The sequence below is a fragment of the Notamacropus eugenii genome, chromosome 1 (assembly GCF_028372415.1).
Source record: "Notamacropus eugenii isolate mMacEug1 chromosome 1, mMacEug1.pri_v2, whole genome shotgun sequence".
In the NCBI taxonomy this organism is placed as follows: Eukaryota; Metazoa; Chordata; class Mammalia; order Diprotodontia; family Macropodidae; genus Notamacropus; species Notamacropus eugenii.
Genome location: NC_092872.1, coordinates 310,134,125 through 310,146,637, shown reverse-complemented (window position 1 = coordinate 310,146,637; position 12,513 = coordinate 310,134,125). Strand labels below are relative to the sequence as shown.

At 40.7% G+C, this 12,513-nt stretch overlaps 1 protein-coding gene across 1 annotated transcript in view; it reads left to right on the top strand.

Moving 5' to 3' along the window:
- Positions 1–8,812, top strand: part of GALNT16 (polypeptide N-acetylgalactosaminyltransferase 16) — a 110,448-nt gene extending 101,636 nt beyond the window's left edge. The window contains exons 14-15 of the mRNA XM_072629505.1: positions 756–872; positions 5,678–8,812. Coding sequence (XP_072485606.1) covers positions 756–872; positions 5,678–5,815 — 255 coding nt within the window. The 3' untranslated portion in view covers positions 5,816–8,812. The remainder of the gene's footprint in view (positions 1–755; positions 873–5,677) is intronic.
- The last annotated feature ends 3,701 nt before the right edge of the window (positions 8,813–12,513 follow it).

Below are 12,513 nucleotides of genomic sequence, written 5' to 3'. Positions count from 1 at the left end.
ACCCTGTCTGTCTTAGTTCCTTATCTGTAAAATGAGCTGGAGAAGGACATGGCAGACCACTCCAGTATCTTTGCCAAGAAAACTCAAAAAAGGAATCACAAAGAGTTGGACATGACTGAAATGACTAAACAATAGCAAATGAATGTATAAATAGGTAGATGAACAGATAAGGTATTTGTCTATGTGTATACACATGTGTGTGTACATATATATATACATATATATATATGCACACACATATAAAACTCTTTGCAGAGATAGACACTTAGATACAAAGATAGATACATATAGAAAGATATGTTGTTTTAGGGTCACCTTCACATCAGTGAGGATTCAAGGGCAGACCTCAGACAGGAGCCCTTAATGGACTGATTTAATGGAATCACCTGGTGCCATTGTGGACTCCATTTCTGACAGTTCTCTTGAAGGCTGTGATAACTTGGTCCTTTCAAACATTTACTTTAGGTATTTATGGACATAATCCATTCTGTGCTTGTGGAACAGCCTTGTTAGGGCAGTCAATTGAGTGAACCACCATGGGTGGTAGTTCCTGGAAATTCAAGGGAGGAGAGCAAAATGTTTGGATGGCATTCTCCCACTGGTCAGATTTTATAAGCACAGAAGCAGGAGCATAGATATGATAAGTGTTGAGTATGTTGCAAACCCATTTTGTTTATTTAAACAATATAAAAGGTAAACATTCTCCCAAGAGTCTTAGGCCTAATGTTAACAATAGATTCTTTCCTACCTTGTAGGAGTGGGTATTCAGTGATCCTCTTATCCGGCAACAGGACAAGTGTCTCTCCATCACATCTTTCTCTACAGGGTCCCAAGTCACACTGGAGGCCTGCAACCAGAAAGATGGCAGACAGGTATGCGGCAGCATGGAAATGTTAGCCTTTTTCTTACTCCTGTGGATGACTGTCATTTCTTGCCCAAACCACAAAGTTTTTATTATCATTAACAACATGAAATAGAATTAATAAGGCTTCCTAATTGGCAGAGTGCTGTGTGAAGGCCACTATCAGGGAAAACTTCAGTTTGGGAATTCTTTTGAGTAGACCAAGGTGAAGATTAGGGAATTATATCACTGAATGTTTGAGCTGGAAGGGGTCTTATGCATCATCAAATCCAGTTACCTCATTTTTCAGATAGGAAAAAGAGAAAGGGAGGGACTTGTTCTACTGTGGTAATAATAGCACCTTACATTTGTATTGGCCTAACCACTTAAAAAATGCTTTCACAGACATTACAGTTCTTATTGTCACCCAAATCTCTCCTAGGATCAGCTAATGCTCTGATTAGTGAATAGGTCTTTCCCTGTCTCGCTTTCGTAAGTAGCATGTTGTAATAAAAAGAGAATCTGACTGGAAATCAGCAGACTGATTTCTAATCTTGGTTGTACCAATGACTTGTGTGACTTTGGGCAGATCAATTAATATCTGTAGATCCCAGTTTCTTCATCTGTAAAATGGGAGATTTGGGCTAGGTGATCTTGAAGCTCCCTTTATAACCAATGGTCAATGTTTAACAACTCTCTCTCCAAAAATATACCTAACTTTTACTTTTAATCTGTGTTAATAAAGCTTTAAGTCTGGATAATGTTGCAGAGTGGATAGAGTACGAAACCTAGAGTCAGGAAGACCTGAATTCAAATCTGGCCTCAGACGCTTACAGGCTGTGTGACACTAGGCAAGTTACTTAACTCTGCTTGCCCCAGTTTCCTCATCTATGAAATGAGATGGAGAAGGAAATGTCAAATTACTGTAGTTTCCTTACCAAGAAAACCCCAAATGAAGTCATGAAGAGTGAGACAAATCTGATACAACTGAATGACAAAAATCCACAAAATAATATGGCCCACCTTGATTTGTAGTGTTTGCCAATTTCTAAATTTGCCAATTTCACACTGAAAATTTAGCAATCAGTTCTCCAGGGCCATTAGAGCTGGCTCCAGCACACCTCTGCTAGGGATTACTCACAATTTCAATGCTTCGATGTTCTCTTTTAAAAACTACCTAGAGGCAACTTGATATTGTCTGTAGAGGATAGATATTGGACATGGAGTCAGAGAGATGTAAGTTCATGTCTTGCTTCAGCCACTTACTTACTGGGTGATCCTAGGCAAGTTGTTTAACCTTTCTTAGCCTCAGTTTCCTCATTTGTAAAAGGGGAATAACAATAGCACCTATTTCACAAACTTGTTGTAAGGATCAAATGAGATAACATATTTAAGGTGTTTTGCAAGCTTTAAAACACTAAATAAATGCTAAGTATTATTATCTTCATAGCACCCATATTTTAAAGTTAAGCTGGATATCATCAACTCTTTTTATAGACAAGGATCCTGAAGCTCAAAGGTGAAACGGTTTGCCCAAAGTTATATAACTTGATGGTGATAGCACTAAGTGTAGAACCGTTGTCTCCTAACTCCTAGACCAGTGTTCCTTTACCTACTCCTACCTTCTGTTTCTCAGTTGCCTTATCAATGTCTTCTTGGAAGCAGCTGCAACAAAAATGAGTGACCCATGGGTCAAAATTGGCTGAGGACTTCTGACAGGGAATGTCTCTCACAGGATCACATAGCATCTCAGAGTTGGAAGGAACTCAGAGGCCACCTAATTCAACCTATAACTGAACAAGATCTTCCTACATCATCATCAAGAGCTGGTCATCCAGCCTCTACTCTAAGACCTCTAATGAGGGAGAAACCTCTACCTCCAGAGACTACTATTACACTTTTAGCATAATTCTAATCATTGAAAAGTTTTCCCTTACATCTAGCCAATACCCACCTCTCTGTAATTTCCACCCATTGCTTCCACTTTTCCCATTCTAGAGCCCAAGCAGAACAACTCTCATCTATCTTCCTTTAAATATTTTAAGACATTTATCACGTCCCTATCAAGTCTTCTCTTTTTCAGGCTCAACAACCCCCTTTCCCCTCAACCAATCCTCAGGTCTTTCACCATCTTGTTTGTTTGCCTCTGGCTGCTCTCCAGTTTATCAGTCATTGTACAAACCCTTCCCCATCTTCCTTCTACTTCTACTATGGGGCCTTCCTTTTAAATCCTAATCTACCTTGCTTCCTTCTGGTCCAACACATAAAGGCATCCCTATCCCTCAGTGGATGGAAGAAGCATTAATTTTTTTACTGTATGTTAACTCTCTCTCTATTGCATCCAGAGTAATGGAGGAATCTAGGAGTGAAGGACCAAATAGTTCTCCAGAGGTTTTCCACCTAAGACCACAGACCCTTCTCCTTCATACTTATCTTTCAACTCTACATTTCCGAGTCATTTCAGATTTCACAAATCCAAAAGTAACTGGTATACTTGAGCAGTCAGATGAAGGCAGCATGGTAGAGTAGAAAAAGCAGAAAAAACTTTTTTGTTGAGTTGTTTCAGTCATCCAACTCTTTATGACCCTGTTTGGGATTTTCTTGGCAAAGATAATGGAGTAGTTTGTCGTTTCCTTCTCTAGCTCTTTTTATATATGAGAAAACTGAGTTAAGTGACTTGCCCAGGATAACACAGCTAGTAAGTATCTGAGGTCGGACTTGAACTCATAAAGATGAGTCTTCCTGATTCCAAGCCCAATGTTCTGTCCACTGAACCACCTAGCTTCCCAGTACACAAAATACCTGGATTCTAAACCAGGCTCTTGTACTAGGGTGGTTATGTGACCTTAGACAAATTGTTTTCCCCTTCCCCTGATCCTTAGTTTCCTCATTTTTCAAGTTAGGGGCTAAGATCCTTCTTACATATCTCATAAAGGTAGTAGGAGATAAAATTTAGATGTGAAAATATCAAAAAAGTTGAAAAAATGCCACACACATTCAAGGTAGTATTTGTCTTCTGAGATTCCTGGAATTGGTCAGTTGCTGGAGAAGTTAGATGAGCTAGAAGAAGGCCAGTTGGCCTTGAGGTAGAATGGTAGAATACCTACTCTAAGAGAAACCTATGTATCTTCTGGTGGCTGGTCAAAGTATGATACTATAAATGATTGGTGGTGGTTTCTAAAAAGATTTTTTTTGACTCAAGATCATATGGAAGATTTATAGATTGTTTAGGCTAGTAGGGAATATCTACTCCAATCTTTCATTTAAAGATGAGGAAACTGAAGCCCAAAGAGGTTAAATGACCTTTCCCTGGTCCTACAACTAGTTAGTGGCAGAACTGGGACTTGAATACAAGGCTGCTTATTACAAGTCAATTGGAAACTACATCATGTTGTGAATGTCAGGAGCTGAAAAAGACACAAAGAGAGGATATCCTAGGGAATCAAGAGGTACCAGCTGCTTCCTGTCAACTTCTTTTCTACTCTATTCACCATCGATTGATGGCTCTTTGATGTCCCTGGATAATTCCACTGAAGAATTGTGTCCTATTACATTTCTTGCTTTCTCAATGGGTGGAAAAGGGAGGAAGAAGAGAATTTAGAACTGAAAATAAATATATTAATTTAAAATAAGAATTGTTCCCTAAAGTTTACATTCCCTGTTCTTCCAGATCCAAGGTTGTCTGTAGCAAATTGTGTGCAAATTGTCTTCCTTTCAGTTCCAGCCAACAGTTTATTGCATGGAAATCCCAGTGTAGACTCCCATCTACCCAGCCCTTCCTCCTTAACCTTTACATTGCAGTCACTTGGCTCTTACTTTCACAATTAATATAGATCATTGCTATTTCCTTCCCTTTTTCCCTGACTGCTTTACTAGCAGGAATTATAGCATGAATACTTGTACTCAGATGTAGAGCTGCTCTTTCACTTTACTCAGCTAAATGAAAGGAAGAGAGAGATCTAAATGGGACTACTCCCCTTTCCTAGGTGATCCAGTGCAGTACTGGGCCTGGAGTCAGGAAAACCTGAGTTCAAATTCTGCCTGGGACACTTACTGGCTGTGTGTCCCTGGACAAGTCACTTCACCTCTGTCTGCTTCAGTTTCCCTAACTGTAAAATGGAGGTAATAGCAGCATTTACCTCCCAGGGTTGTTGTGATGATCAAATGGCAATTTTTTTTTTTAAAAACGGTACTCAGCATAGCACCTAGCACTTAGTAGGCACTATATAAATGCTTATTTCCTTCCCTTTCTTCCCTAATCTCCTCCACCAGCTCCTAGTGCCTCCCCCTCCAAAATATTCATGTTTATATTGTACATATTTTCCAAAATTTAAATGTGTACATGTTTTTCATAGCCCAAGCTGTCATAGTGCAGACTTATGATTTTTATTGATGCAGGGAACTCCAATATGGAAATTCTCTCTACTGATGCAAGTCTCTAACTAGTCTTATGGAATTGTCTGAAGGCACAGAAAAGTTGGGTAACTTGCCTGTGATCACAGGGTAAGTATGTGTTAGAGGCAGGATTTGAACATAGGAGGTCTTTTTGGCTTTGGAATGATCGTCTACTATACTGCCTCTTATAGAAGAGATCTGGTCTGTTTAAATGGATGCTAGGCAGGTTGTCTCAAGAGTATTCATGCATTTTAGAGCCTTTTATAGCTTAAAACATCACTCAGACTTTTGGGGGACCCTGGATATGGGTCACAAAGTGATTCTGAAACTGGAAAGGACAGTGTGGCGATAGATATAAGCAAGATGTGTCATGTTATGTGCCTAGCTATGATTATTTTTAAAAAGAAAAACTTGTTTTTCTCTCTTTCTTCCCCTTACTAGAAATGGAAGATGAAAGGTTCTTTCATCCAGCACTTTGTCAGTGGCCTCTGTTTGGAGAACCAATCCCCACAGGTGGTGACCGGACTGTGCCAGGTGGATTCACCTGCCCAACAGTGGGAACTAATGCAAGCCACATGATGGTAGCCCCAGGGACCTCATCATTCCTTTTTGCATGAGACCTTGGGACTGGAATGGGGTTAGGGTGGGGGAGTATCAAGTTGGGTTGTTTTCATCTTGTCAACATTTCTGTTGGGATCATCAGCAAATATCGCCACCATGTTAAGTATTTTTCCAAAGCTCATGTTGGGGGAAGGAGGGAGGCAATGGCATATCCATAAACTCCCTGCCCCTAGCAGTTCTAGTTGTACTCCTAGCCTTACTCCTGGTAGAGGAAATTGTAAGGACTATGGACTGTGACTGGAAAACTCAAAGACTGGGCAGAGTTAGGGGTGGCACTTTGCCCTTTTCTTATTTCCCATCCCTATAGACATCCCTGACCCTAGAGCCCCCAAGCCTAGTTTACCCACAATGAGGGATGATGGTTTGTATATGAACATGTAGGTGATGTTGTTGTGTGGAAACAGGAAGGCCTAACTCCTTCTCAGTGGTGTAACTGACTCCTGACTGGGGTCCTAGGCTACGGAAGCGCTATAGGGTAACAGGATGGGAGGGGTGGAAGAGAATCATAATATGGGGAAGAAATGATTGAAAAATGGATGACCACCAGAAGAGATGGATCAAGGGTTATGATGAGGGAAAAGCCCAAGGTTATCAATGCAGAGTCTGCACAGGAGTAATCCCAGGATCACAGTGGGATGCTTAAAATGTGTATAAAGAGGCAACCTTAGAAGGCAGATAGATAGATAAGTTGCTGAAGGGGATAAGATAGACAAAAGGTAAAATCCCAACAAAGGCACTTTCTTTTAGAGGTAGTTTCTCCCTTGTCAGTACCCTCCTGGATTTTCTGGGTTAGAGAAGATCATTTAGTAAGAAGGCTTGGAAGGCTGATTCATTAAACTGTTCCTGGTGACTCTTCCTTTAGGGCTTGGACAATTTCTCCTTGGTTTTAATTTCTTAACCCCCATTCCCTATGCTGGAATCCTTGAGGACAGTGGTATCCAAATTTTTTGGATCCTACAGCCTTAGAAGTTTAACAAAGAAAAACAACAATACTTTTTTAAAAAATTAAATGATGGGTATTCTGGGGGGGAGGGGAGTTTCCAATGGTACCTGTATAGCTACTACCATGGATACCTAGGTGAGGGCTAAATTATAACTGTTCTGAGGGACTGACATGTTGTACTGTGAAGAGTGAAGGGGAGGTGTGGTTGTTTTGGAGACAAGCTCCATGATTGGCTATCCTAAGGAGGATGGGATTTGATCCATATTCCCATCTTTCCCTTGGTTGGCCAAGGGCTCCTTAAAGTTAAGCTCTATCCATCAGCTCCTTTGTAATCATGTCACATACCCCCAGGGGGGTCCATACCCACTTTGGAGACAACTGCTCTAGGAGACATTCTTGAAAGGAGCTGGACCTTGAAAGAGTTTAAGTGACTACTAACATAAGCATCCCAGCTGTCCTCCCCACTACCAACTTTCCCCCATCCTCCATATGTGACTTGTACCTTCTGAAAGGTCATTTGTCTATATAAAGAGGATGTTATCTTGAGGGTGGAAGGAATGGGGCTCTTTTGCATGGTATGAATAATACCTCTCTCCTTTCAGAAGCCTCAAGGCTACTCCAAGCCCAGCTATTATTAAAGGACTGATATAAAAGAGCCAATCTTGGAAGCTCTGGTTGAGAAAAGAAAGCTCCCACTTCTTTCCCTTCCCTACACCTTGGCCTCCTTTTGGAGTTCCTCCTTCTCCTCCCCTCCACAACTACATCCTCATATTGAGCCAGGAAGGTATATCCTTAAGGAGTTGTCTCTGGTGGCCAAAGGCTGTGCATCTATTTCATGGTCTCCCATGATTCTTCCCTTAGAACAAACCTCTACAGGGCTGCCTTCCTCCTGGGTTTAGGCATCACCCAGGTACTACAAGGGCCTAGCAAGAAGTATAGCTTTGTCCATCTCTAGACTTTTCTAAATGGCAAACACAAGTTCTTCTTGAAGTGCCCTCATTTTGCTTTCTTCTTGATGTCTACAGCACAGAGTTGTTATCATGTCTACTCCCTGGCCTGTGTCATTCATTTGAATGGTATCCAAAGGTTCTGTAATAGCAAATGTCCACATTGTATGGCAGAGCATCTCAACAGGTTTTTGTTTTTCTGAACTAAGAGATTATTCCACCCCCTTGTGGGGAATGTTGTCAGTGTCCTACCACGCTTATATTATAAGAATGTGTTCCCAGCCACTCCACCTGGGGAGGGCATAATCATGTTGACCCTATGCCTCTCAACCACAGTATGACATTTGGTGTGGGTCAGTGTTTACCCATGGAAGTCAAATGTTAAATGTGATGTTTCCTCTATGTCTCCCTTGGCAAATTAACACCACCCAATCCAGTCTAATCCAATCCAAGTTCAGTCAACAAACATGCATTATGCCCCTACTATGTGCAGAGCATTGCTCTCAACACAACGGACAGCCTTCATATGATTTGGACCATGTGTTTAGGATAAAAACTAATAAAGTTCTGAAGCATCTCAGGATAAGTTATAGGAGTAAATGGCCTTTATGTAGAATTTGGATTGATGTGACAAGAAAATACTGCTATTTGATGAGTTATTTCCAAGGATCCCAAATTTGTTCCCAGTGGTCATGTCAGAAGGCTCAGAGCTGCCTTGTTTTTGTTCTTCTCGACCAAAGCATGTGCTACTTAGCTGTCCTTGAGGAACTTGTGAATGTCTGGAATAAAACCCTTCTCCAACACACGTGTACCACCTTCCTTGGCTCCCGGTTCCCACATAGCCTCTACATTGATATATGTTCCACCCTACCCAGGACTGCCTGACCTCCTGGGTGGTAGTCAGCTGCTTCCTGGACTGATCTTTCTCAGTGATATCCCCAATGTCTCTGGGTGGGGTTTCCATAGTGTTTTGATTGCTGCACAATTCCTGGAGCCCAGTGGAAGAGAGGAGGTTTGATAATTATGATGATGACAATGATAATAAATGATATCTTGCAACAACAACAAGTGGTATCTTGTTTGATTCTCACAACAGTAACATAAGGGTAGTAAAGCAGGTATTGCCATCCCCATTTTATTAGCAAGGAAGTTGGGACATAGGTCACACAAACATGGTTGTGATAAGGTCAAAACGAAAACCTGATTCTCTTCTGGGCTTGAAAGATGGTAAAATGACTCTGGCCCAGGGAGAATTCAAATAAGGTCAGGACTAGGAACCATCTATCAACCCCAAGCCCTGTACTCATTCCATTCTATTACATTTTAAAGTAACCTGTTGCAAAGCAAAGGTGCAAGGTCCCCATAGGATCCCTTTAAACTTAACAACAGCAATTGTAATGAGAGGATTGATCTTTGGCAACCTGAGGAAAGGGGATATTGTGGGGTGGCACAATGACAGGTACCTTTGAAGGGACAGGATCATTTGTACCTGTTTTGTATTTCCCCCCTTGCTAGGGGCATGGGGTAAGTTAGTATGTAGGTGAAGTACTACGGACTTGACATCAGTCAGATAACTTCTCGATTGGCCAGCCTCAAGTATGCAATTTGAAGACTAGATGAGGGCTTCTTAAATTTTTTCCATTCACAAGTTCATCAGGGCTTCTTAAATTGTAGAGGTTGTGACCCACAGTGTAAGAAGCTCTGGATTAGAACAATAAACTAGGTCTGGGGAACTCAGAGAGCTGAATCTCAGCCTCTGTGCAGGTGTGTTCTAGGAATTATATGCTGCTTTCCTCTCTGGTTGAAAGGTGGCAGAATGATTCTAACCGAAAGAGAATCAGAATGAGCCAGATGAGACCTGGTAATTGCTTGTAATTGATAATTGGTAAATGAGGCCTGGTCAGAAAGCTTTAGTGTCCCTCAGACTTATTTTATTTACACTTCCAATTACCTTACCTTGGCATATCATTTCTCTTTTTCCTTATAAATGAAGTTCAGAAAGTATACCATTATGATTGGGAGCACATGGGGAAATAGTGTTTAGAAAAATAGAAGTTAGTGCTAACATCAGAGTATCCAGAAATGTTGGCGGCAGTAAACTGAGAGGTGACTGGGACAGGTAATTAGGGTTTGGATCCAGCACCTCTATATCCAGGATGTTGAACTGGCTCAAGAACCTAGGAAGATCAAAGCCAAAGAGCTTAATCCAGAAGTCCTAGGTGCACAACTGGAACTCAGAACTGGGATTCAGTGATCAGGGAAGTTTACTAAGAAATGAAACATGGAAAGTCCTGAGGGACAAAGGCAAGATCACCTACATAGGCTAGTGCCTAGAAGGCTGACTGAGAGTGAGTGAGGCCGGAAGCCAGAGACCTGGATTGGACCCTTCACCTTGTCACTTAGAGCAGCTCCTCCTATCATTCATTTTGGGTGAAGGAGAAAAGGATAAAGAGATGAACTCACAGCATCTTTATTATCTCTCTTCCTTGGATCAAACTAATATCCCCTGGCACCTTTAAGAATGCTTTTCTTTTGATCCTCAGAGTTGGACCTATGATTCACCAATCATGGATGAAAATTTGGCTGGGTGTTCAATTCATTTGGTGTTTTCTACTCTAAGCCTATTCCGGATGAGGCTACCTATTATTACTCTAAAGATTCTGGGAGATTCCTTAGTTCTCCCAAGCTGAACTAAGACATAACTAAGCCCAGAAGGGAAACAAATTCCCATGATCTTGGAGAAAACAGAGAAAAATATAGTCTTAGGCTACATTTATAGACTGACAGTACCAAGATCAAGGGAAGTAATACAGCTCCATTCTGTTCTGTACTGGGCAAATTGTACCCGAAATACTGTATTTAGTTCTTGGAGCCACATTTTAAAAGGGACACTGACAAACTAGATTCTCAGAGGAGACTGGTAAGTGGGTTTTGGAAACCATGTCAGATAAGATAACATCTGAAATAGCTAAGGATCTTTAGTTTAGAGAAGACTTGAATTTTTTTTTTTAAATCTGGAAAACAGATTTGTTCTTGTTCAGTCATTTTCAATAGTGCCCAACTCTCTGTGACCTTATTTGGAGTTTTCTTGGCAAAAATACTGGAGTGGTTTGCCATTTGCTTCTCCAGCTCATTTTCCAGATGAGTAAACTGAGGCAAACAAGGTCAAGTGATTTGCCCAGGGTTACACAGCTAGTAAGTGTCTGAGACCAGATTTGAACTCAGGAAGATGAGTTTTCTGGAATTCACTACATCCACTGAACTGTCTACCTGCATAGAAAACAGATTAGAAAAAGCTAGGATTTATTAAGAAAATAGATTATAGATTTCTATAAATACTCAAAGCTCAGAGTTAGCTTTATTGAGTGGAAGTTACAGAAAGTGAAACTTTGAGTTACAATAAAGTATCCCATGCTAATTAATTAGAGTGTCCCTAAAAACTGCCTTCATGGAAAGTGGGCTTCCATCGGTCACTGGAAGTGTATATGCCCAGGCTGGCTATTTACCCTATCAGAAATGCCATATGGGGATTCCTGTAATTCCTGAGGTACCCTCCAACTCCAAAATTCTATAAGACCATGGATGTCCCCACTCCAAAAGAGTATATATAAGGTAAGAAAGTATTTACTTTTCCAAAAAGGCCAGAAAAGTCATGAGTGTGGTAGCTTCAATGGGATTCTGGAAAATCCACAGGTCCCCCAAACATTCCTCAGACCTCACTACTTTTCATCTAAGGCAAAGAACATTGATTGCTCAATACCCACTCCGTTTCCCCTCAGCAACCAGCAAGGATATTGACTATGGAATGATACTGAAATAATCCTTTTAAAACCATAACATTCCCATAAATGGTTTTATTGTTTAATCATTCCTGTTGTGTCTTCATAACCCCTTTTGGGGTTTTCTTGGCAGAGATACTAGATTGGTTTGCCATTTCCTTCTCTAGTTCATTTTATAGATGAGGAAACTGAGGCAGGTTAAGTGGCTTACCCAGGGTTACACATTTAGCATCTGAGGCCAGATTTTAACTCAGAAGGAGGAATCCTTCTGATTCCAGGACCAGAACTAAAGTGCTGCAATAGACACTGCACCACCTAGCTGCTCTTTAATGATTAAATTGGTCTAGAGCTAATTCTTCAGAATCTCAGGTAGGCAACCCAGCCCTTTGCCAAGAAACACCACCTCAGCCTCTACTTCCACAATGCCTAGTAAGGCCATACTGAACTTGGAATCAGGAAGACATGGATTCTAATCCTGCCTCTGATACATACTAGTTTGGCAACACTGGGCAAATCACAACCTATCCCCAAACCTCACTTTTTTCATCTGTATAATGGACATCATAATCCTCATGGAATTGTTGTGAGATTTAAAAGAGATGATTTATGAAAAATACTTCATAAATTATAAAGCTTTATATAAATATCACTCCTTTCTAAGGAAACCACCGGTGTCTGCTGTGTTTATTTTATAAGATTTCATACTGCTTTTTCTCAGAGACTTTCTTTTTGGCTCAGGAAAAAATGGTAGCTAAGAAAGTTTTGTATTTAATCTTTCCCCTCAGCAAACTGATAAAATAATATGATGTTATTTATGCATTTGAACTATTAAAGTTTAAGATTGCACTAAGATTTCTGGGGAACCAGAACTTTACAAATATTATCTCTCTTAGCCTCATAACAACCAGTTAGGTTTTTACAGATTACCCCATTTTATAGAGAAAGAAACCTGAAGCTTGGAGAGGTCAGCTAGTCATACAGTTAGTA